Consider the following 27,978-nt stretch of genomic DNA (forward strand, 5'->3'; position numbering starts at 1 on the left):
CCAAACGTAAGCTATCAAACGGTTGTGATGTCTGTTTCAGGCTTTTGTAATTGTTTTTATTTTTCATATAGGTATGAATGTTAAATTGCGATGCTAGTGCTGTACAATAAATCTTCTGCTCATGCGCCATGCAACATGCGACGTCCGGTTCTCTTGTGGTTAGACGGTGTTTGAAAAATAGGTTCGGTTGTTAAAATTAAAACACATCAAGAGTAAGAACGATAGTAACTTTATTAAATAAAAAAATGCAATAAGCGATATAATATTATCTTGATTTTGTCAACTATTAATTTTTATTCAACTTTTACCCAATTTAATTATAAATGGTTTTGAGACGACTAGTGTAAATTCAAAAATAATCCAAATTTTCTAAATAAAGACTTAGAAATTCACTTTTAAACTCTAGTTGAGAGTGAAATTTAAATTTAAACCCAAATTCAAAATTAAAAATGAAATTATATTATAAATTTAGAAATAAAATTAAAATTAAAATGAAAATAAAATTCAACTTGTAATAAAATTGAAGTTAAATTTAAAATTAATATTATAATTTTCATCAGAATTAGAAATAAAAATCTGAAATCAAAATTAAAATTAAACTAATGATCACCAATATTTTGCATGCTATAATATTCAAAAGTATTGTTGCGGAATGCCGTTTCGACTACGAGAAACTTTTCATAGTTCTCTCTTGTTTCTCTTTTTTTCATTAAGTTTTTGCTCAGCTAGAAATAACTTTTTCCTGTTATAACATGCGCCAGGTTTGGCTCAGTTTTACGCTCATCAGGTTTAAAAAAGACAAACGCTCAATCCTATTTTAATCCATTCTTTGGCATAAGTGTTCGTAACCTGTATACATTACTGGTTCTTGAAATTTTGTTTCCTTCGTTGGTTTACTCATACTTTTTTCAATTCTACACTGTGTGATACTAATGTGTTCTGGAGAACTATAATCAAGTGGTGATCATACGTCAAAATAGTGAAAGGTGTTAGGAACGGAATTATAAACTTAATTAAAAACGGATTGATATTATTCATCTTGTTCATTTAAAAAATTGTGTCTGAAAAAAAATTAACGACTGAAAAGTTGCGCAAGCGAACTGCTTCATCGAATATATTTATCCTATATGTTTATTATCTCAGTTTTACTATTATTTTAAGAGTGTTGATCTCAAGGCTAATCTACATGTGCATTATTCTGTATCGTTAAGTGAGACACACTAGAATCACATAGTTTATAATCGGTGTTGTTGTGGAGCAGCCTTACAACAAAATATCTGAAATATTCACCATTTGAACGTTTGAAATTTCCGTATCATTTTTTTACAGCGGCTCGAAAGACAAGTTTTCTAATCTAACATTTGTTGCCAAATTGTAAACAATCGCTCGACAAAATGTAACTTTTTACTTTTATTATGCAAGCATTAGAGGTGATCTGTACACATGACACTTCGAACGTTTTAATGATAGGACACTATGTTACCTTCTTTAGTTCAACAGTTTTTGTTGATTATAAGATTATTCTATTATGAAATCATTTTAAATCATTTTAATCCAAACGAAGATAATCTGCATATGCAAGGCGTTTTATCATATCGAGTTAGTATAATGACTATTATGAATTCGCTCGTCGCCAATAGAGGAACAACGGGCAAGACGGTGACCCTAAGGAAATCATTCATTTTTCTGCTCAAAACACAACATTTCAACCAGCGATATCCAAAATATTTGACATTGACTAGTGCATTTTCTAAAATAATGCAAACCTTTCCTTTTTAGAGTGATTTGGTATTAGTTTTCACTAAAATAAAAACAGTCTCGAAAAACCACTATTTCACAACGTGCATGTAGTCTTTCAAATTTTTTTGCGTGCATGAAAGACTATAGCAAATTTTTTTTCTATACGAGACGATGCAATGCGCAAAAAAACACGTGTTTAAGCTTACCTTCACATCAATTACATGTAGTATATTTACTAGTTTTCACAACGTTTCTAATAATGATTTTTATTTCAAATGAGAGTTGATGACTTTAGGTTTCATCTCGCATGCTAAGAACGCTGAAAAATAGAATTGTAAATGGGGCTATCGTTGTTTTCTCAGACTGCCCATTTTACCCACACAACAACTGACCGTCTTGCCCAAGAGGCAAACAATTTCTTGGATAGATTGATTTCCAAAAGCAAAAAAAAAATAATAATATTTTCACTGAACTACCTTCATCCTCATGTTTCAAATATGCTTAATTATTCCTATATTTTTCTGAAGTTTTACCGCAGCAGAAATTTTTTCGACACCACGAAAACTACATCACATTGCTTTGCTGTTAAGGGTGAGCTTATTTTGATTATTTCTCAAATAACTAACAATTGTTTCAATCTTCATATTATCTCAGAACTCCCAAAACCCTGTTGGTATGCAACTGGCATAAATGATTTGTTTTAATTTCAATGGTTAATATAGAAATAAGCAATGGTCCATCTTGCTCGCCCTGTCCGTGTTGCCTGTTGTTCCCCTACAGGCGGCAGGTGTATACAGATGTAAATTCGTAGAAGTAAAACTAACATTCACCTTCAGAGTATTTACACATTTTTTAAAGTTACTCAAGTCTCCCGATCGATTGTTTTTATTTGCTGTAACATTTGCTGTCACGACAAATGCAAACTTTGAAATGGTGTATATTTATGGCTAACGTATTCATTTATAAATTTATTACAGGAAATACCTCGTGTTTATAATTATTTATGTATAGAATTGTTCCAACTTAGAAGCATATCGCAGATTAACCAAAAGTTAAGATCTCAACAGTTATCATACCCTGAACAAACAAACTTACCTGCAGTGAACATCTTTCTTTGAACAAGAAACCACGCTTTCAAACCATTGTTGTTTTTTCAATTAACTCGTTCTTCGAAGTTAGCAATTCCACAAAAAATGTCCCAGTTTGATTAATTTTTTTAATTTTGTTTTTTAATTTGGCTGGAACTTTGCATAAATGTTTCTATAGGCAAACGATGCCATTTTGTACTATTGTTTTTTTTTTTAATCACGGTCAAAAATGGACCATTAGAATGGGTGCCCTTTTTTGTGGAATTGCACAAATGCTTTACGCTTCGATGTATCAGTCTTTAACAGTGTTCAACATCGGCACGAGAAGTTGGGTTCAAGTTCCGGTCCGGTCTCGTTGAAAATCGGAACGAGCCGATTCCGGTCTGTTTTGAGTCGGGTTCGATTAGTTCCAGACTTGAGTTCGATCCAAAGTCCGGTTCGTAGTCCGGTCCTTAGTTCGGGTCGGAGTCTGGGTGTGAAAGCTGAATTATTTTAAAAAGTATTATTTTGGTGAAACAATCAATCACGAAGTTTTATATGCATGTGAACAAATTGACGATAAAAAAGTAAAACAGAAGGCTGATTCTACAGTTTTCTGAATATCAGATTTTAATTTCAGTTGGTATTACGTCGTTTCATTGACCATAAGACACTAAAATGAATGTTAAAAACATACCTTTATAAATGAGCTGGATGAAGCTAACTTTCACTAATCTACTGGAACTATTTCGCAACTCAGAAAATGCAGAAAACTGTTATAAATCGAAAATAAAGAGTTGTCCAATTTTGTATTTTGACATTGTCGTTCTTCCTTGAAATTTGAAAAATCAACAACAACAATGACACATTTGCTTATCGATTTTGATTTGAATTGCCTTTCAGATAAGAAAATAATTCCAGAGTAAAAATGTCTGAAACGACTGATGTGCAATTTTATGTTTAGCGTTACTTAACTTTAGATAAGTGCTTTAGATAAGTTATTAAACTTGACTTTTTGTTACAAAGGGAAGAGTATGTAGATTTTTCTGTTAAATAAGTTGTACCACGCATTTTACCTTCAACTGCACTCTTTCGTCTTTAAACCGCAGATCAATTCTGTCACGTAGTTGTCGGCAAGTCGTGGTTTGCACCTGTCTCATTGTTTTCCGTGGCACCCTTGGTATGAATACAAGGTTTTTATAGAACTGCTATACTTTTCAATTAAAATTTAGATTGAATAGAAAGAATAACTATAGACGATTGAATTTGTTAGAAAAAAAGCATTGATAGAAGAAGTTGTTGATAGAAAAAGAGCATTGAAAATCAAAAGAATGCACGTAATATAAACGCACTTTAGTGTAAAGTACAGTTGTAAGTACTGCAGCTGTGGCACATTTTGAGAATTATATTCTTTCGGGATAAACCCGATATTGCTTTGCCGCAAATCCGCTAAAGTTGCATTAGCATAGTGTGACAATGCAAGGTCTGGCCAAAACACTAGTTTGTCATTTTTATGGTACTTATATTCTAAGTTTTGAACCCATTTTATGCAGATATTTATTCACTGTTTTTGGATCAATCTGATATTTATTGCCCAGCTCACGATATAATTTCGCCGACCGACCAGGCGTTTCCGCCCTCAATTTCGTTCGAACTTTGCTCTCTTGCAAAGTGTATTTTCGTCCGGAACCAGATTTTCTTTTGAAGGTATTTTCATTCTCGAAGTGTTTGACAATAATGTAAATGAATATTATATAAATGTGGATCTTCTTTTTGTGGAAAAGGATTTTTCGATTTGTGCAGCACTTCGAAATCGTAGACCAATTTAAAAGTTGTTCGGATTTTTTCCTCACACGTTAATAACACTTCTTCGAAAAAAAAAACAGATTTTGAATTGAACAAAAACTGACCTGAAACGGTGATTCTACAAAACAGTTTTGGCATGGTTTTATACTATTTCACAAGGTAAAAGAATGTGAAGTATGCACAGTGATAATGAATCCGCTAATACCTAAATGTGGTAGTCAAATTATGTTAAAAAGTTTCAGAAATCGATTGGTAGCTGTTCGATCTACGTAAAATGTCAGCAACATGTCAGTATTTCCCCATTCCCCTACAATACTGAAGAAGGTTTTTTTCTATGTAAGATCAACTTGTTTGGAATCTGTTAAATGTAATATCAAAAGTGTAAGAGATACTCAAAGATACATGATCCTCCCCTTTAAAGGGCAGTTATTGTTTCACGGTGCTCCCACAGACCGTTATTATAAAAAAATGCATCGCAAACACCAATATTGTACTATTAAAATAATTTACAATCGGAGAACTTTTTCTGAAATAAAAAATTCTGGTGAAATATAGACGGATCGACGTTTTAAAACTAATTTGAAGTTTCACATCACGGGCTTAAAGACTGTAGAGCAGTTTACACAGTGACTGCTTCGGTGGAGATATTGGCAGCCTAATTTACATCTTTTATTAACTTAATTGTCAGGGTTAGTTGAAGTAGTTCTCTTAAAAAATATTAAATGTACGTACACTGAAGTCGCTTTTTACGCGTAAATTCCGGAATCCGCGTAAAAAACGCGTAAATTCCGGAATACGCGTAAAAATACCAGCGTTAATTCTGCATTCCGAGTGAAGGGAAACCGAAATCCGCGCAAAAAAAATACCGCGTAAATTCCGAATGTGTACGTATGTGTAAGTGGTTTCATATTGTTTTAAAGGAACAACAATTTTATTTATTAAATTGAACAGCTGCCCATTTTATACTGTAGTAAATCTTAAAAAAGTAGTAAAATTCAAATTTCAATTATTTTAACTAAATTTTTTAATTTTGGTTTCCAATTCTTCCGATTATATCTGCACAGTGAAAGAATTTATAATTGGGGATTTGGAGAAATTCAAAATAACTTTCAGCGTTCTGTTGATCTTATAGGTTGCATTCTTAACTATATAAATTTTTCATAGAATTGAATGAGAAAATTTTCTGCTTGAGTTGCAGTTGTTGTTTCTCTCCGGGCTTTTGCACGGTAATAGAAATTATTATGGTTTCTAGTATCAGCTTAGTAGAGGAAACACAACATTTGAAATTATGTGATATTCATTTTTCTTCACATGAATTGAAATTACCTACTTTCATAAAAATGCAAAAAGAACCTTGGATAGAATTGTGCTCCTTTTGCTTTGAATCACGTGAATTTTAGCTATGTACTGAACATTTTTCAATTTTGGTAACCGAATTTTTTCGGACCCCAGAAGCATTACACGATCTGTTACCCGGTCCGAAATAAAATCGTACTTTGGAGGTTCCGGTCTAATTGGCCCTGACTCACCGGACCCTACACGGTCCGATGCCGAACACGATTAGTTATCATTATTGGTAGTTTAGTCTTCTACAGAAAAAAAACATCTTCTACAGAAAAATAATGCAAACGAATGAGGGAGATAAATGACTTTTCGCCAATGCACACCAGCCTTCACTGTAAAACTAGTAAACTATGTATGCATTTACGATCTTTTGAAATGTTGCTCGTGAAATGATATCAACAGACCATTCTTTCAACCTCACTTTTGTGAAAAGTAGTGGCGCCACTGTTCCCGTTTTGGACCTAGTAGTTTTATTGACAATATTTTACCGGCAATCTGATCGTTTAAAAAAATATTATGATTCTCGAACTGATTTTCATCTAAAAACAATAAAGGTTATTGAATCTACGATTTACATCTAGACTATTGCAGAATTTACAAGTCCAACGCGTAAAAAACGACAACACTGCCTGTCAAACTTATTAATGTGACGTCATCGTGTGATGGTCTATATAAGTCAACAGCCAGTATCGTCATCATCATCAGTCATCACTACAGAGATTATAGACTACAGAGGTAGCCAGGCGCCTCAAAATCACTCATTAAAAAGCAAAATGACAAAAGTGTTCCATATAATATCTGTAGTCATGTAATAACTGTAGTCTACAGTCTGTAGTCATCACCGAAAACAAGATGTTCATTTGTTTGCCAAATGTGGCCGTTCAATAATTACGTAAACAAATAGGGAGGGGGGGAGGGGATGTGCAATTTTCTTACGTTATCTTACAAGGGGGAGAAGGGAGGGGATGAATTGATTATCTTACGAAAGAAAAACATTATTAATGCAGCTGTTCAGATAACCATGTTCTTGAAAGCGTGAACGGTAAAATTCATAAAAGGAAAATTACGGAAGGACGATGATCTCGAATTAAGAGCAGAAGAGGAAACGAAGGATTGTGCTTACTTCATGATGAGAAAACTGGAGCTCAGACGGGGAGTGGATTAATGCAAAGGATATTGATGCAGGAGAGATAGCTGAAGTAATTGAGTGTTCTGAAGGTTTCAGCGATGCTAAAATCAGTGATGGCATGAACTCGTGCAAAGTTGAACTGAGTAACACTTTTCCAGATTTGAATCCAACTTGAATCTGCTTCCTCTCGATAGTTTGAGTTTTTTTGCACCGCACACTCTGATCGATTGAGTTTAAATGCGTGCAATGCATGCAGTGCACGATGTATCCAGCGATGCAGGCGATGATGTAACGCGATGAGTTTTGTTTTTAGATCGAGTTTATGCTTTCAAAGGACAATGCAACAAACTGTTGCAGCAGACGCGGCGCGAATTTCATCGCATTTCGATTTTTATGCAATTGTTGTTATGCAGGATTAAAACTCAAATCCAACTCAAGTGTAAAGCACTGTTAGTAGGGTTTACGTGCAAACCGAAAATAAATGTGCAAGCAAGTTTTAAAAATCACTTGGATACGAGGGCAAAGTCACACTGCCTACTCTGGCTTAAATCCTTCCAGCACATGTGTGGGCGAGTCAGTGATGAGTAATATTCATACTAATCTTTATTGATTTTAAAATGTTACTGTTTTGTTTTAACCTCTAATTCAAAAAAATTATGTTATGTTCACTGCTTTCAAATCATGGCTTGAACAAAAGCCTTTTATTGATCTCTGATAGTGTATTGATTAACAAAAACAAGTTAATCAAAGCGATATCACATGGACGGCGTACGTCGAGTAGCGATGAAAACGCCTGCTTCTCACTGCAAATGACATGTGTCGGAGCTCTGGGTATATTGGTCCCATGGATGTGCGATTAAAGTCGTCTGGTGGAAGGTTGTGAGGTAGTATGCCGTCGGATACAAATATATATATATATATATATATATATATATATATATATATATATATATATATATATATATATATATATATATATATATATATATATATATATATATATATATATATATATATATATATATATATATATATATATATATATATATATATATGTATATATATTTATATGCTTGAAGTAAGATCTTACTAGGGGGGAGGGAGGGTATCAAAAAATCTTACGATGTCTTACTATTTTGAAAAAATGAGAAAATATGCTTACGTAATTATTAAACGGTCCCATTTATACACGTACACATATGAGAACACTCTGTGTCACGCAGCCATTCAAGCCTCAAGTCGGTTTTGCAGTTTTCATACTACTTTTAACAAAAAATACAGAAAAATTGTTGTATGCAATACTTATCAGAAATTTCATGTAGCTAAAAAAACTTAAGATCTTACTTTATTGGTTAATCCTTGACGCGTACAATGTAATTTATATAATTTATAGGCAAAGTAAACATGGAACGATTTGAATAAGAAAGTATTGCAATTTAGTAAATCATGCCACAACGTGTTTAGTATTGTACAGGTTTAGGTGTGAGATCCTTAGTAATTTGTAAAATTATTTTAACAGGTAATTCATAGACTTATGAATGGTGATATAATAAAAATCAAGTTCTTTAAAACTTCGCCACCATAGAGAATTTGTTTACAATTTCTGGAAAAGTCCATGACCATGATTTTATTTTATTAAAGTGTTATAAGTTCTTTGCGCTTGGAAACATTAGAAAATAATCGCGCCAAATGACTTATGTTCGATTATCGACCATTTCTTATTCAAATGAAACTTTGCACACGTATTTGGATCAGCAAATCAAGCATTTTTCATAGATGGAGAGATTTTCTAGCTCTTGAGTTTCTAAAAAGGCGTATGCGTCTTGGGATAGGTTCTATTAGCATTGTAAACATTTTTTAACTGGACAAAAAATTGAAAACAAACACTAAATTTTAATTTACAAAAATACTACAAGGTATACAGCCCTCAGGTTGTATGAAATGCTGACGTGGGTCTAAACACTGTAATTAGGGGATTTTTTGTTACAAAATATACAGAGTCTGCAGACAGAATCAATGTGTTCGCTCAGCGACTGTACGTATTTTCATTTTCAGCCTCCCCCGGAAATCAATTTTTGAAATATATTCAACAACACTCGAAAGAATATCGTTTATATTTGGCGATATTATGCCTGTAGTATTTTTTTGTGCAAACATGTATTTGACAAGACAAAGGCATATCGTGCTTGTTGAAGAATCACCAAGAATTTCTCGTAATGCTTCAAAGTCAGAATTAACTCTATATCCTCAAAAACCAAATCCAATAATACTTACGTTATCATAATGAATGGTTTTGTCTTATTTAACTCTGATTGAATCAAATCTATAATATGGATCTTATTTTCAAAATAATATGGAAGCTTTTAAGAAGATATGTTAAACAAAATTATTAACAAGTTCCAACAAAAAATCGTAGCAATCTACAATAGCATTTTTGTTTTTTGCTTGACAATTTTTTTCATTTGCCTACAACTACATTCGCTGTATTACGAAGACAGCTAATACACGCTTATTATGGTAAAGCTTATAATAATAATATATGGTCGGCGTGCGACCTGACCGAACCAAGCGCCATTTTTGAAAAAATTGAGTTTTTAACATCAGTGGATGTTAAAATTGATAATCTATCTTTCATGAAAAAAAGAAATCATTAGAATAGTTTATAATGGTAGGGTAACGGGGGTATTTTGGCCCACATGCATATTTTGGCCCACCCGGTGACATTTTACGCATTTTATCTGATAATTTCAATAAATATTAGAAAACTTTGCATGCAACATCGAATAACACATCTAAGAATCCTACTACACAAAAATTTTCGGCGAAAAACTGGCTCTAGGTAGTGTTATTTTGGAATTAGTTCATACACATTCAAAGTCATGGCTGAGTCAACCCAAAGTCAAGAGGAAGTGGTAATATACAAGTCAACGTCCGGAAGCTATTGTAACAAATATGTATGCTTTTGAAACAATTCGTTGTTGTAGTAACATCAATAAAATGTCATAGAAACAGTTTGATACTCTAACATGTTGGAAAAAGTTGAAAAAGTAGTTAAACGCATGGCCGAAAAATGTTTCCCTCTTTCTGGAGTGAACATGTTTTGGCCATGCCAAGTTTTGACATCTCTTTGTTCGCCGTTCAGCCGTTGCACGTGAACAAAGAAGCAGCTTGTGACAATTTACAGGTAATTAATTCTTAATTTATCACATTTAATGATATAAAATTGGATGAGAATGCCTGTCAAAGCGCCATAATCCAAATCATTTCATTTTTAAATGCCTAAAATTTACAAAAATTCACAGCAGAAGGATGTTATCCTCAAACCCACTATTTTTGCTCTAAAAATACCGATGATGATCTTAAATATAATTAGTCCGAAGTATTTCCATACACGTCTCTAGATATAAAGGTGGGCCAAACTAAAAATTTGGTGGACCAAAATATGTTTTTAGTACTTCGTAGAAATTTTGATATTTCTAGGATATTTTTCAATATATTGCATTGTTGAACGGTGTATATTAAAATAGACACTTAGTTTTTAACAATGGTATAAGAGTCGATATTTATGTTGAAAAATTGTGTTTGTTTTTAATGAACTAAGCGAACACTTCCCAAAGCTGGCCAAAATACCCCCATTACCCTATTACAACAAAATTTCCCTGCAGCAGCTTGCAGGAAACATACGGAGTGGTGAAACTTTGATCACCGGTTACTCGAAATAATGGTTTTGGCGCTTGGTTCGGTCTGGTCGCACTCCGACCATATCATATAACAAATTTGACCGCGACGCTAGACAGGACATAACAATTATTATTCTTACAAAACATAAAAAGGAGTAAATTTACCTTTTTCGTCGACCGGTTTCGGGCTACGATCTTGCCCATCAGCTGGATGATGTCTGACTAGTTGCTTGTAGTAGTAGTTTCCAATCTTGATACGCTGAGAGTTGTATTGTATTTACAGCTTCGTTAGATGGAAGAGAGGGGACGATATTGGGGGGTCGTCCTCATTCATTAGTGGGTGGTCAGTGGTAGTGATGTACATGGATTCCCATGCATTTAAGTGTGAGTTTTTTCGTATGTTTATTATCAATTTAGCCTTTTCCCAATCAACAGAATGTTTTTGGGGTGTAGTGTGTGCTGCCACACTTGAGTCATTGACTCGATTGTTGTCTACTGCAGTTTTATGTTCTCGCAGTCTAGCTTTAAGTTTTCGCCGAGTTTGGCCTCCAAATTGTCACCACTTTTGGCAGAAGCTTTTATGAGCGACTTTGAAATGGGATTGCTCAAAGAAAAATATTTCCCGCGATTTTGGAGGTGCTATGTCGACGACATATTTTCAGTGGTAAAAGAACGATATCTTTCACAAACGCTAGACTTATTAAACTCCCGCCATAGTACAATTAAATTTACGGTAGAAAAAGAATCCGACGGAAAGCTACCATTCCTGGATCTTATAATTAACAAAGAAGAAAATAATAGACTAAAGTACGAAATATACAGAAAACCGACATCCACAGACAGACACATTACCTCAGATTCCAACCATCACGGTGCTCAAAAACAAGCAGCCTTCCATTCGATGGCACACCGTCTCTTTCGCATACCGATGGAGAGCGAAAACTTTGTAGCCGAAAGGAATAGAATACATGAAGCTGCTGAACTGAATGGATACGATAAAACCTTTGTTAAAAAAATCCTCCGGAAATACGAAAGGAGAAAACACAGACAGAACTGCACAACACTGTAGTCAGAGAAAGAAGAAAGGCGTTGGATCAGCCTCCCGTTTTATCCAAAATCGACAAATTCCATCCAACCCGTCGATTCAAATTCCATCCACTTCAAAAACATGGTTTCCACGCTACATATCAAAGCAATAATAATTTAAAAGATCTGCTGGTTAATTTTAAAGACAAAGTGCCTCCGGAGGAAAAATCAGGCATATACAAAATCCCCTGCGAAAACTGCCCCGCTGTTTACATTGGCCAAACTCAGCGGAAACTTAAAGCTAGACTGCGAGAACATAAAACTGCAGTAGACAACGATCGAGTCAATGACTCAAGTGTGGCAGCACACACTACATCCCAAAAACATTCACGATTATTTAGTGAATACCGAAGATAAAATTAAATAAATATCCGTTGCAAAAATTTACAATTCTTGTTGAGTAATTTATGGTAACCATATTTATGAAATAAACTCTCAATCACCATCAGCAGCAGCATTGCAGTTTTCCCTCGATTGCACACGAATAGAAATGTACGAACAAAAGTGTACCACTGCAATACGAATAGTACCGCTGCAGAACGGATAGTACCGCTGCAATACGAATAGAAGTGTACCGTTGAAATGTACGAATAGAAGAATACCGCTGCAATCATAGACGCACATCCCTGTCACGAACGTCATCCCCATACATTACGCTTGAAGCCGTTTTTCTCTGGCTCTCTGACTCGATTACCCGTCAAAAGGCTGTCAGTGCTTGCGAAACAGCCGATTAAGCACCGTTCATGCGAGATTAACTGTTGCTGCAAGTGGTGTGAAGAAATGAAGAAAGCGAAAAACGATTGTTTTGTTTTGAACGTTTGCAGGACATAAATGGTCACGTTCAAACATGTTTCAACACGTTCCGGATAGCCCTACATCCAATATAGTTAGAAGCACGCAAAAAATCCGTACAGTAACACATGCGGCACAATGAACGGAGCTTATGACCATATTTCCAACAGTAGCGCCATCATCATCGGCGGCGGTTTCAGGAAACTGTTGCCATGACATCGGTCTGCATAGACGACGAGAGACCTGCGGCTCTTTACTCCACTCTGTACTGTTGCTTTTACCGGCATATTTTCTTTCAAGACGGTAAGCAGGTTTACAAATTGTTCAAAAATGGGGATTGTTTCAAATTTTTCGGAAAACTTTTACCTTCGAGACATCATATTAGTCTAAGCTCATTGAAGCAAAAATAAATTGACCTATTGGGACGGGCAGACTCTGTCAATTTCTATTTCGATATTGATACAGAAAATATCACAGGCAACGGATGGTGTCCATTCACGTCGTCTGTGCTAGGAATGCTCGCATGTAATTGGTTAATTGTTCGCGTAAATTTGTCATTGATACTTTTTATCAATTTTACCGCCTAGCAATGAAATTAGAGTGATAGCCAGCATATTACAAATTTGTTCTACATTTTATCTATCCAACAACACATTGGTTATTGTTATCCATTATGTGGTTATGCTGCTATTAATGTTTGAAATCGGACGCAACATTTGCCAGTTTCTTTTCCAATTTTATAAAATGCATCCCAGTATAGTAAACAAAGACGTAGTCCCACGTCAAAAAGAGATATTTTTCTATTTTTTGACGTAGGACTACATCTTACCGCACTATATCGAGATACATTCCGCGGAAACTAAAACCAAGTGGTAACGTTGAATGAAATATTTCAAACAGTAATACTGATGTAACCACATAATGGATCACAAAAAGGGATTGATATTTGTTGACACTCTTGAGTGAAAGTGAAAAAAAGCATCCATAAACGGTTTTTTACAATCCTTTCAGAGTTCTCCCTTCCCGCTTTTTGCATGGAAGTGAACTGTCAAAACACCTCTTTATATTTCATGCGATGGAAGCAAGACAACAAAATCAGTTTATCAGTTAACGAAGATTGTCAAGGCATCGGTCAGTGTCAGTGAAAAAGTGTTTCGTGAGGTTCATTTTGGTTGAGTGAACTGTTTGTTTTTCTTTTTCCTTTGAAGTGAAGATCGTTTGGTTATGTATATATATTTATATGCTTGAAGTAAGATCTTACTAGGGGGGAGGGAGGGTATCAAAAAATCTTACGATGTCTTACTATTTTGAAAAAATGAGAAAATATGCTTACGTAATTATTAAACGGTCCCATTTATACACGTACACATATGAGAACACTCTGTGTCACGCAGCCATTCAAGCCTCAAGTCGGTTTTGCAGTTTTCATACTACTTTTAACAAAAAATACAGAAAAATTGTTGTATGCAATACTTATCAGAAATTTCATGTAGCTAAAAAAACTTAAGATCTTACTTTATTGGTTAATCCTTGACGCGTACAATGTAATTTATATAATTTATAGGCAAAGTAAACATGGAACGATTTGAATAAGAAAGTATTGCAATTTAGTAAATCATGCCACAACGTGTTTAGTATTGTACAGGTTTAGGTGTGAGATCCTTGGTAATTTGTAAAATTATTTTAACAGGTAATTCATAGACTTATGAATGGTGATATAATAAAAATCAAGTTCTTTAAAACTTCGCCACCATAGAGAATTTGTTTACAATTTCTGGAAAAGTCCATGACCATGATTTTATTTTATTAAAGTGTTATAAGTTCTTTGCGCTTGGAAACATTAGAAAATAATCGCGCCAAATGACTTATGTTCGATTATCGACCATTTCTTATTCAAATGAAACTTTGCACACGTATTTGGATCAGCAAATCAAGCATTTTTCATAGATGGAGAGATTTTCTAGCTCTTGAGTTTCTAAAAAGGCGTATGCGTCTTGGGATAGGTTCTATTAGCATTGTAAACATTTTTTAACTGGACAAAAAATTGAAAACAAACACTAAATTTTAATTTACAAAAATACTACAAGGTATACAGCCCTCAGGTTGTATGAAATGCTGACGTGGGTCTAAACACTGTAATTAGGGGATTTTTTGTTACAAAATATACAGAGTCTGCAGACAGAATCAATGTGTTCGCTCAGCGACTGTACGTATTTTCATTTTCAGCCTCCCCCGGAAATCAATTTTTGAAATATATTCAACAACACTCGAAAGAATATCGTTTATATTTGGCGATATTATGCCTGTAGTATTTTTTTGTGCAAACATGTATTTGACAAGACACAAGCATATCGTGCTTGTTGAAGAATCACCAAGAATTTCTCGTAATGCTTCAAAGTCAGAGTTAACTCTATATCCTCAAAAACCAAATCCAATAATACTTACGTTATCATAATGAATGGTTTTGTCTTATTTAACTCTGATTGAATCAAATCTATAATATGGATCTTATTTTCAAAATAATATGGAAGCTTTTAAGAAGATATGTTAAACAAAATTATTAACAAGTTCCAACAAAAAATCGTAGCAATCTACAATAGCATTTTTGTTTTTTGCTTGACAATTTTTTTCATTTGCCTACAACTACATTCGCTGTATTACGAAGACAGCTAATACACGCTTATTATGGTAAAGCTTATAATAATAATATATGGTCGGCGTGCGACCTGACCGAACCAAGCGCCATTTTTGAAAAAATTGAGTTTTTAACATCAGTGGATGTTAAAATTGATAATCTATCTTTCATGAAAAAAAGAAATCATTAGAATAGTTTATAATGGTAGGGTAACGGGGGTATTTTGGCCCACATGCATATTTTGGCCCACCCGGTGACATTTTACGCATTTTATCTGATAATTTCAATAAATATTAGAAAACTTTGCATGCAACATCGAATAACACATCTAAGAATCCTACTACACAAAAATTTTCGGCGAAAAACTGGCTCTAGGTAGTGTTATTTTGGAATTAGTTCATACACATTCAAAGTCATGGCTGAGTCAACCCAAAGTCAAGAGGAAGTGGTAATATACAAGTCAACGTCCGGAAGCTATTGTAACAAATATGTATGCTTTTGAAACAATTCGTTGTTGTAGTAACATCAATAAAATGTCATAGAAACAGTTTGATACTCTAACATGTTGGAAAAAGTTGAAAAAGTAGTTAAACGCATGGCCGAAAAATGTTTCCCTCTTTCTGGAGTGAACATGTTTTGGCCATGCCAAGTTTTGACATCTCTTTGTTCGCCGTTCAGCCGTTGCACGTGAACAAAGAAGCAGCTTGTGACAATTTACAGGTAATTAATTCTTAATTTATCACATTTAATGATATAAAATTGGATGAGAATGCCTGTCAAAGCGCCATAATCCAAATCATTTCATTTTTAAATGCCTAAAATTTACAAAAATTCACAGCAGAAGGATGTTATCCTCAAACCCACTATTTTTGCTCTAAAAATACCGATGATGATCTTAAATATAATTAGTCCGAAGTATTTCCATACACGTCTCTAGATATAAAGGTGGGCCAAACTAAAAATTTGGTGGACCAAAATATGTTTTTAGTACTTCGTAGAAATTTTGATATTTCTAGGATATTTTTCAATATATTGCATTGTTGAACGGTGTATATTAAAATAGACACTTAGTTTTTAACAATGGTATAAGAGTCGATATTTATGTTGAAAAATTGTGTTTGTTTTTAATGAACTAAGCGAACACTTCCCAAAGCTGGCCAAAATACCCCCATTACCCTATTACAACAAAATTTCCCTGCAGCAGCTTGCAGGAAACATACGGAGTGGTGAAACTTTGATCACCGGTTACTCGAAATAATGGTTTTGGCGCTTGGTTCGGTCTGGTCGCACTCCGACCATATCATATAACAAATTTGACCGCGACGCTAGACATAACAATTATTATTCTTACAAAACATAAAAAGGAGTAAATTTACCTTTTTCGTCGACCGGTTTCGGGCTACGATCTTGCCCATCAGCTGGATGATGTCTGACTAGTTGCTTGTAGTAGTAGTTTCCAATCTTGATACGCTGAGAGTTGTATTGTATTTACAGCTTCGTTAGATGGAAGAGAGGGGACGATATTGGGGGGTCGTCCTCATTCATTAGTGGGTGGTCAGTGGTAGTGATGTACATGGATTCCCATGCATTTAAGTGTGAGTTTTTTCGTATGTTTATTATCAATTTAGCCTTTTCCCAATCAACAGAATGTTTTTGGGGTGTAGTGTGTGCTGCCACACTTGAGTCATTGACTCGATTGTTGTCTACTGCAGTTTTATGTTCTCGCAGTCTAGCTTTAAGTTTTCGCCGAGTTTGGCCTCCAAATTGTCACCACTTTTGGCAGAAGCTTTTATGAGCGACTTTGAAATGGGATTGCTCAAAGAAAAATATTTCCCGCGATTTTGGAGGCGCTATGTCGACGACATATTTTCAGTGGTAAAAGAACGATATCTTTCACAAACGCTAGACTTATTAAACTCCCGCCATAGTACAATTAAATTTACGGTAGAAAAAGAATCCGACGGAAAGCTACCATTCCTGGATCTTATAATTAACAAAGAAGAAAATAATAGACTAAAGTACGAAATATACAGAAAACCGACATCCACAGACAGACACATTACCTCAGATTCCAACCATCACGGTGCTCAAAAACAAGCAGCCTTCCATTCGATGGCACACCGTCTCTTCCGCATACCGATGGAGAGCGAAAACTTTGTAGCCGAAAGGAATAGAATACATGAAGCTGCTGAACTGAATGGATACGATAAAACCTTTGTTAAAAAAATCCTCCGGAAATACGAAAGGAGAAAACACAGACAGAACTGCACAACACTGTAGTCAGAGAAAGAAGAAAGGCGTTGGATCAGCCTCCCGTTTTATCCAAAATCGACAAATTCCATCCAACCCGTCGATTCAAATTCCATCCACTTCAAAAACATGGTTTCCACGCTACATATCAAAGCAATAATAATTTAAAAGATCTGCTGGTTAATTTTAAAGACAAAGTGCCTCCGGAGGAAAAATCAGGCATATACAAAATCCCCTGCGAAAACTGCCCCGCTGTTTACATTGGCCAAACTCAGCGGAAACTTAAAGCTAGACTGCGAGAACATAAAACTGCAGTAGACAACGATCGAGTCAATGACTCAAGTGTGGCAGCACACACTACATCCCAAAAACATTCACGATTATTTAGTGAATACCGAAGATAAAATTAAATAAATATCCGTTGCAAAAATTTACAATTCTTGTTGAGTAATTTATGGTAACCATATTTATGAAATAAACTCTCAATCACCATCAGCAGCAGCATTGCAGTTTTCCCTCGATTGCACACGAATAGAAATGTACGAACAAAAGTGTACCACTGCAATACGAATAGTACCGCTGCAGAACGGATAGTACCGCTGCAATACGAATAGAAGTGTACCGTTGAAATGTACGAATAGAAGAATACCGCTGCAATCATAGACGCACATCCCTGTCACGAACGTCATCCCCATACATTACGCTTGAAGCCGTTTTTCTCTGGCTCTCTGACTCGATTACCCGTCAAAAGGCTGTCAGTGCTTGCGAAACAACCGATTAAGCACCGTTCATGCGAGATTAACTGTTGCTGCAAGTGGTGTGAAGAAATGAAGAAAGCGAAAAACGATTGTTTTGTTTTGAACGTTTGCAGGACATAAATGGTCACGTTCAAACATGTTTCAACACGTTCCGGATAGCCCTACATTCAATATAGTTAGAAGCACGCAAAAAATCCGTACAGTAACACATGCGGCACAATGAACGGAGCTTATGACCATATTTCCAACAGTAGCGCCATCATCATCGGCGGCGGCTTCAGGAAACTGTTGCCATGACATCGGTCTGCATAGACGACGAGAGACCTGCGGCTCTTTACTCCACTCTGTACTGTTGCTTTTACCGGCATATTTTCTTTCAAGACGGTAAGCAGGTTTACAAATTGTTCAAAAATGGGGATTGTTTCAAATTTTTCGGAAAACTTTTACCTTCGAGACATCATATAAGTCTAAGCTCATTGAAGCAAAAATAAATTGACCTATTGGGACGGGCAGACTCTGTCAATTTCTATTTCGATATTGATACAGAAAATATCACAGGCAACGGATGGTGTCCATTCACGTCGTCTGTGCTAGGAATGCTCGCATGTAATTGGTTAATTGTTCGCGTAAATTTGTCATTGATACTTTTTATCAATTTTACCGCCTAGCAATGAAATTAGAGTGATAGCCAGCATATTACAAATTTGTTCTACATTTTATCTATCCAACAACACATTGGTTATTGTTATCCATTATGTGGTTATGCTGCTATTAATGTTTGAAATCGGACGCAACATTTGCCAGTTTCTTTTCCAATTTTATAAAATGCATCCCAGTATAGTAAACAAAGACGTAGTCCCACGTCAAAAAGAGATATTTTTCTATTTTTTGACGTAGGACTACATCTTACCGCACTATATCGAGATACATTCCGCGGAAACTAAAACCAAGTGGTAACGTTGAATGAAATATTTCAAACAGTAATACTGATGTAACCACATGATGGATCACAAAAAGGGATTGATATTTGTTGACACTCTTGAGTGAAAGTGGAAAAAAGCATCCATAAACGGTTTTTTACAATCCTTTCAGAGTTCTCCCTTCCCGCTTTTTGCATTGAAGTGAACTGTCAAAACACCTCTTTATATTTCATGCGATGGAAGCAAGACAACAAAATCAGTTTATCAGTTAACGAAGATTGTCAAGGCATCGGTCAGTGTCAGTGAAAAAGTGTTTCGTGAGGTTCATTTTGGTTGAGTGAACTGTTTGTTTTTCTTTTTCGCTTTGAAGTGAAGATCGTTTGGTTGGATTTGTCGTCAAATTTTATTCCGTAACCGTGAACGATGCGCGCGATCACAATAGTCAATATGTCGTTGGATTGATAAAATGATGGACATACTTTAGCTACCATCAGTCTTCTGCAAAACATGCCCACATGTGCACGCCGTGTGAAAATTCTACGTTTTTGTTGAACGAGCGCGCGATTTCCATCATAGTTCACCGTTTGCTACTAGCATGCCCAAATATAAGATGCACATAAACATGTTGAGACGACACGCGATCTGAACACGATGTTCGAAAATTTGTGCAACATAGGTTTTAAAATTTGTAAAACAGAACGGTGCCGGTCGTGGTGTTTTTTTTTCGTTGCATCGTACGTCTCGCCTGGTATGAAGTCATCGGACTGTAAAGCAGGTATTAGACGAAGCAAAATTTGCTATTTTTGGTACGGATTTTATTTTGTGCAAATAAAATTCGTACCAAAAATAGCAAATATTTGCTTCGTGTAATGTCCGCTTAAGGAAATCACAGTGTACTATGTCTTTGCTGGTTTGGCGCACGTGATACGTTAGCATGTGGCTGAAGATTCTGTTCCAGTTGTATCGATAAAACCGCCAAAAATATCTATTGCACTGAAGACAAAGGACGGTGGAAAGTGATTTTGAGATGATCGGCGTGCGATCAGACCGAATCAAGCGCCATGTTTTCAACCCATTCCCGGCGGGTGATGGCATGTGGTATTACCTGACATTCAAACTTTAATTTGAGTACAACAATTATTCTTAAAAATTTGCACACTGGAACTATTCAGAGATTAATCTGAATTGCAATCCAGTTTGTATAAATTGGGCATATAGTAAAATTCAACTTTTTTTGGAAATTGAAATTTAGTGTTTATTTTCAATTTTTTCAGTCAAAGAAATTTTTTTCTCAGTGTATATTTTCTTACAAGGTGTTATTAAATCCCTACAACTCATTAACAGAAAGTTTTTCTATACAACCAAAAAATTTTGAGCTACTACAATGCTTTGAATAAAACCTATCCCAAAACGCATCCGCCTTTTAAAAGATATCTCATGGGTCTAAAAAATCTCTTCATCTGTGAAAAATGCTCAATTCTAAGTTCAAATGCTAAGTCAGATACGTGTGCAAAGTTTCATTTAAATCAAAAATGGTCGATTAAATTTTTGCATATTTTCAGGTCATGTGAGATGATTTTGCTCATTATAAAATACTGAGAACCTCTAAAGTAAAATAGACCATTTTGCGAGTCGTTTCTGAACTCAATTCATGAATGAAATTTTTAAAGAAAGCCCGGAACCGCTGACATAACACACGTAAAAGCAACATCATCATCAACAGGATCCGTGTCACCTGTCAGTTCGTAAAATGATCTATATAGGGTAACCGCTCCTATATTCATCTCATCACGCCTTTTTGCTCAATTTATCGTCAAATTTTACCATATTTTCAATGTAAAACTTTCAGCCACTTGAGAAAATCGAGAAGCAAATAGATATACTTTCAAAAATTTGTAGAAATTTGGCAGTAAATTGGACAAATGAGAGAAATAAGATGAATATAGGTGCACCAAGCTGTTGAGATGAATAATGGAGTGATTACCCTACATATACACATCAACATGGTTTGATATAATCCGGCTTAAATCACACAATTCACAGTAGCTGTCCAAAAAACACTAACACAACACACACGGCTACGATGAAAAAAATGGTGTGAATTAATGTAAATTGAGTAATTCTTGCTGAAGCGGCCTGGTTCCAGCGAAAATTGCTCGAATAGAATAGCAGGTAGTCAAAAAAAAAAAAAAAAAGACCATTAACATAAAAAAACCAAACAAAAGAAGTTTCCATATTGAAAAGCAGTTCACCATTTTACATCAGCTGCAGTACTGAAAGTAATTTTTGGATAGTTATCAACTAGAATAGATAAAAGCGACGACGCTTAAACTACAAAAAAGTTTTATGCAGAACTCCCCGCGTGAAATTTGGAACAGTTTGATACATCCCCATTCTGCCATTTGCTACACGCCAAATTTCGGTAAATATCAAGTGCGTTGCTGATACACTGTAGTTTGCTACAAAAAGTGCGTTTGGCTTTCTAGCTGGTGCCCAGTGCCGTAAATAGAGGAGCTACGAACAAAACGAAAACACCTGTATGTGAATAAAATAAATAATACAATATAATAATACAGAATGCCGTGGTATCTCGAAGAAGATGATGAGGATTATCTGTTGTATTCTCCGGCTTTACTAGCGCGAAGAGCTTCCGAGAGCTGGATAGATACTCCACCCGTAGAGGTGACTATTTCTTTTTCATTTATTTTTTAACAAAAAACAATAGGTGATTCATGCAATGTTCTATTTTTGTATATAACAATCTCTATACTCAGATGCATAAGTTAAATACGTGTGCAGTTTCATGCAATCAAAAATGGTCGATTCAATTCTCGCATATTTTTTTGTGATTTGTCCCAAATTTGCTTATATCGGGTTACTCTATTCCAGTGATAAGGTTGGCGGATAGAACAAAGTAGGAGGTTATAGTCAAGCTTAGGAAAATGACTAGAGAGCGACACTATACTGACGACTTCTCTCTCTTTTCACTCTAAAAGCTTCATGCATGAGCTATTCATGAGAGCTCACATACAGCTACAGCTTACACAAGGCAAAGAAACTGTCTTGTGTTGCGTACGATAGCTCATTCTTGCGCATGTATTTTGTTCGTTCGGACATGACAGCCTAATTTGCTCATTTTGAGGATGTCCTGTTACTGTTGACAGCCTGCTGATCGGCTGCGGCTGTCATCGACTTGCAATTTTTCGTTTCTCCTTTTTCACAGGCCGGTGGCATACTGAATACAAAGCAAACCGTTTCCATTGTTGATATTGTTCCCCACGTAAAAAAACGAGCTTCGCACCATCTCTCTTACTCATCGGCCTTACTGTCGTGAATCATAATCACCTGACATCCCGCTCGGGTTCGTGTTGAAGGATGTCAGAAGATTATAGGCTGTCATTTGCGACAGCTTGGAAATACCAACAGACATATAGAGATGAAAAATAACAGCCCGTTTGGAGTTGCATGTGTGCTGTCGTCAGTTGCTGTCGAACTGTTTACCGAACGTGTGGGGAACAGAGAGAGCTGTGCAATACAATGAGAGCCGGATCAGTTGAAAATTTGCTGTCATTGTCTTGCAGTCATTTTCATAACACTGGTTATAGCTGACACACAACCGCATTATTGACGTGCCGCCAATGCCGAGCTATTGTTCATTAACACACAACACAGTGGGCAAGAGGAGAGAAAACTAAAATAACCACATCTTTGATTTTTACTTCCTAAAGTCATTAATTTCAATTTCATCACCCCTCTTTTTTATTAGGTCTCATTGCAACGACTTATCCAGCACATGACTTCCTCCTACCCTCCCCCCGCGAACGATAGTGCTGGCTCGATCTTGTCTCGTAATGTCATTTTAAAATCGTTAAAAATCTGTCCACGTGGTATGTGGATGGCCCCTTAGCTGTGCTACAGGCTATTGCAAATGATTTACATTACAAGTTATATTTTCTGATGCGGAAGCAAACGCAACTAAGGAAATGGAACAAATGACAAACGGGGTGGGGCTTTTCAATTGCTAGTGAGTATGCGGGTATGAAAACAACCTAGCGGACAAAAGTGCAGGCTACACCGCGTAAACTAATTCGACATAAGTAAACTCGACCAACACGAGCAACTCAGTCTATTTTTTCTCTCCTTTTTTTAAGGGGGGGATTTGTTAGTAGCTTAAGTATTTATGATAAATATTAGTAAATAATGAGTATGTGTGTCCAATCACAAATGGTGACTTCTCAACACTATTAGAAATTTGTAATTTTCATTGTTAGGATATGTTTGCTCTCGCAATTAGGACTTATTATTCGTAGGGATTTAACCTACTTGTCAGAAAAGGGGAAGTAAACTCACAACTAACTTAATTGCTAACTTATTGGCTATAAAGAGAGCTTATCGTAGCAATTGAGGATTGCAACGATTTTTGTCGAAAATTGTTAATTATTTTATTTGACATAGTTTCTAATGGTTCAACACCAGTAAGTCTATGTAATTCGAGTGTACCAAACCAATGAGGACGCTTCAAAATCATTTTTAGAATTTTATTCTGAATCTTTTGGAGCGTTTTCTTCCTTGTTGAACAGCAACTTGACCAGATCGGTACAGCATAAAGCATTGCTGGTCTAAAAATTTGTTTGTAAATTAAAAGTTTGTTCTTTAAACAAAGTTTAGAATTCCTGTTAATGAGAGGATATAAACATCTCGTATATTTGATGCACTTGGCTTGTATACTCTCAATGTGCTCTTTGAAAATAAGTTTTTTATCATAAATTAGTCCCAAGTACTTAACCTTGTCAGACCAACTTAAATTAACCCCATTCATCTTGACAACATGATTACTGTTTGGCTTGAGGAAAGAAGCCCTAGGCTTATGCGGAAAAATTATCATTTGAGTTTTAGAAGCATTGGGAGAGATTTTCCACTTTTGCAAGTAGGAAGAAAAAATATCTAAACTTTTCTGCAATCGACTGCATATGACACGAAGACTTTTTCCTGTTACGGAAATGCTTGTGTCATCGCAGAACAATGACTTTGTGCATCCTGGAGGCAAATCAGGAAGATCTGAAGTGAATATGTTGTACAGGACTGGACCCAAGACTGAACCTTGAGGTACACCTGCTCTGACAGGAAATCTATCAGATTTTGAATTCTGATAGACAACCTGCAGAGTTCGATCAGTAAGATAATTTTTTAAAATTTTGATTAGGAAAATTGGAAAATTAAAAGTTTGCAATTTCGCAATCAAACCTTTATGCCAAACACTGTCGAATGCTTTTTCTATGTCTAAAAAAGCAGCTCCAGTGGAATAACCTTCAGATTTGTTAGCTCGTATCATATTAGTAACTCTGAGCAATTGATGAGTTGTGGAATGCCCATGGCGAAATCCAAACTGTTCATTTGCAAAAATTGAATTTTCGTTGATGTGTGACATCATTCTGTTAAGAATAATTCTCTCAAACAGTTTACTTATTGAAGAAAGCAAACTGATTGGTCGATAACTTGAAACTTCAGCTGGGTTCTTATCCGGTTTTAAAATTGGAGTAATTTTTGCATTTTTCCATAATTTGGGAAAATATGCAATTTTGAAGCAGCAATTGAAAATTTTCACTAAAAATTCCATTGTGCTCTCAGGGAGATGTTTGATAAGTATATTAAAGATTCCATCGTCACCAGGTGCTTTCATATTTTTGAAATTTTTAATAATTGATTTAATCTCATTCAAGTTTGTTTCAATTATTTCTGCAGGTAAAAAATTCTGGGAAGAAATTAAATCATATTGACGTGTGACTTCATTTTCAATTGGACTCACAAAATTCAAATTTGAGTCATGAACACTCTCAAACTGCTGAGCAAGTCTTTGAGCCTTTTGTTCATTGGATACAAGAAAACGTTCACCATCTTTCAAAACTGGAATAGGCTTTGAAGGTTTCTTAAGAATCTTCGACAGCTTCCAAAAAGGTTTTGAATATGGTTTCAATTTTTCAACTTTAGTCTCAAAATTTTGATTTCTCAGAAGAGTAAATCTATGTTTAATCTCTTTCTGTAAATCTTTATAAATAGTTTTAAAAACAGGGTCACGAGAACGTTGATATTGACGTCTGCGGACATTTTTCAAATGAATTAGAAGTTGAAGATTTTCGTCAATTATTGGTGAATCAAATTTCACTTGAGCCTTTGGAACAGAATAATTCCTGGCATCAACAATTACACATTTTAATGCTTCCAAAGTGGAATCAATATTCACTTCGTTTTGCAAATCAAGCTCATTATTGAAATTTCTCTCAATATGAGTTTTGTATCTTTCCCAATTAGCCTTGTTATAATTAAAAACAGAGCTCATAGGGTTTAAAACTGATTCATGTGATAAAGAAAAAGTTATTGGAAGATGGTCAGAATCAAAGTCAGCATGTGTGATCAAATCACTACATACATGACTTTGATCTGTTAGCACCAAATCAATAGTGGAAGGGTTTCTTACAGAAGAAAAGCATGTAGGACTATTCGGAGACAAAATAGAATAGTATCCTGAAAAACAATCATTGAATAAAATTTTGCCATTAGAATTACTTTGAGAATTATTCCATGAACGATGTTTAGCGTTAAAATCGCCGATTATAAAAAATATCGAACGATTTCTGGTGAGTTTTTGTAAATCACCTTTAAAATAATTAATATAATTAACCCCAAGTTCAGTTTGAACTTCAATTCCCAAAGTTTCAATAACTTTCGTCTCAAGATGGGGAAGAGCACGATGTTTGATTCGGCGATGAATAACAATGGCAACTCCACCGCCGGAACCCTGAATCCTATCATATCTATAAACCACGTAATTGGGATCATATTTTAATTTTATGTTAGGTTTCAAAAATGTTTCAGTAACAATTGCAATATGCACATTATTTACTGTTAAAAAATTAAAAAGCTCATTCTCATTGGCCTTCAATGAGCGAGCATTCCAATTAAATATTTTAATTGCTTTATTTAAAATCATTGCTAAATTTTAAATTAGAAACAATTTTAATAGTAAAATTTGTGCCTATTTGAATGGCTTCAAACATTGATTTTGCCTGCAACATGGCGTTCAAAAGATCGAACATTGCCTGTTGCAAAAAAGAAAGTTTACCTGCCGTAATAGGCCCCAGGCAGTTGATATTAGAAAAAATATTTTCGGCAGCAATATTAGCTGGAGTAATAGGTGTACAATTATTTTCTAGCGTGTTTTGCTTACCCATATTAACGGTCATTTTCGAACTACCAACACTAGGCGGTATAATGGTCGAACTACCTGTAACCTGTGCATAAGTTAAACGGGTATGCAAAGGAGTAGGTAAATTATGCGTCACTGGTACGCTTGGAGAATTTTGTTTTGAAGTTGGTTTTAATTGAGAAATTGAATTTTGTTTACCTTGCCTTGCCTTAACAATTGCTAAACGGACTGGGCATTGGTAAAAATTTGACATATGGTTGCCGTTACAATTCGCACAGCGAAAATTTTTACTCTCTTTCACAGGACATGTGTCCTTTTTGTGAGAAGAGTCTCCACAATTAAGACATTTTTGGTCCATGTTACAGAATTTGGAACCATGGCCATAACGTTGGCAAGTACGGCATTGGGTGATATGCTTTTCACCTCCGTCATACTTCCTATAAATTTCCCACTTTACACGCACATTATACAAAGCATGTGCTTTTTCAAAAAATTTTAAGTTGTTAACCTCATTGCGGTTAAAATGAATTAAATAATTAACAAGGGAAATTCCAGTTCTCTGACTGTTATCGCCTCGTGTTTTTTGTTTCATTAGAATTACTTGGGTAGGGGCTATGCCAAGTAATTCTGTTAAAGTAAGTTTGATCTCATCAACGGTTTGATCGTTGGTGAGACCTTTCAATACGACCTTGAACGGCTTGGCGCTCTTCGTGTCATATGTAAAAAATTTATACATCTTTTCAGTTAAATACTGAATAAGACGATTACGACCCTTTATAGAGTCGGCTAATAAGCGGCATTCGCCTCTACGACCAATTTGATAGGTAACTTTAACGTCAGAAACAAACGTTGAAAGTTCCTTTTTGAAAATATTGAATTCGGAAGAAACAGTTACCACAATAGGTGGAACTTTTTACTTTTTTAAAGAATTTACATTTTGTATAGTTTCATTACTCATAACTTCCATTTCACCAGCTTCTTGCTCAGGCAAAATATCAAAAGGATTGTCACTACAGACACTCGAAGTGTCAGAAAGAGATGCCTCTCTTTTCCTCCCCGCAGCGATGCGAGGTTTCTTTTTCCGTCCAGCCATTTCAGGTGATACGAAAAAAGTTAAAACAAATGTTAAACTCAAAAGTAGGCAGTCTTGAGAAAGACTGATGGAAAATAACTTTCAGGTAGTCTTTAAAAGACACACTGACAAAACACAAACTTTGAAGCTATAGGCAGTCAAAGACCAGTCCGCAAGCAACCGAAAAAACGTCTGATCTGTAGGACAGTTCAAGACGCACTGTATTTTTTCTCTCCTAATTTCTTTTCCTCTTCTGTCATGCTCAACAAACAAACTGTAAAAAGAACCGCGGATAGCTCTGCTGTGTACATATTGTGCGTAATTTCCATACATGTGAGAAAGTGCACCATAGATCATTGTCTCTCATGAGATAGATTTCAGATGCCACCGCGGTACTTTCTGGCAGCCAGATATATATATATATATATATATATATATATATATATATATATATATATATATATATATATATATATATATATATATATATATATA

General features: G+C 35.3%; 1 protein-coding gene across 6 annotated transcripts in view; it reads left to right on the top strand.

Annotated features, from left to right (window-relative positions):
- The first annotated feature begins 785 nt into the window (after nt 1-785).
- Nucleotides 786-27,978, top strand: part of LOC129732842 (uncharacterized) — a 42,479-nt gene continuing 15,286 nt past the window's right edge. The window contains exons 1-3 of one of the 6 annotated variants that reach the window (XM_055694162.1): nt 786-986; nt 21,251-21,629; nt 21,694-21,889. In XM_055694162.1, coding sequence (XP_055550137.1) covers nt 21,785-21,889 — 105 coding nt within the window. In that variant the 5' untranslated portion in view covers nt 786-986; nt 21,251-21,629; nt 21,694-21,784. The remainder of the gene's footprint in view (nt 987-21,250; nt 21,630-21,693; nt 21,890-27,978) is intronic. The other 5 variants (XM_055694164.1, XM_055694165.1, XM_055694163.1 and 2 more) reach the window with 5 other exon arrangements.

This window comes from Wyeomyia smithii, chromosome 3 (assembly GCF_029784165.1).
Source record: "Wyeomyia smithii strain HCP4-BCI-WySm-NY-G18 chromosome 3, ASM2978416v1, whole genome shotgun sequence".
Classification (NCBI taxonomy): Eukaryota; Metazoa; Arthropoda; class Insecta; order Diptera; family Culicidae; genus Wyeomyia; species Wyeomyia smithii.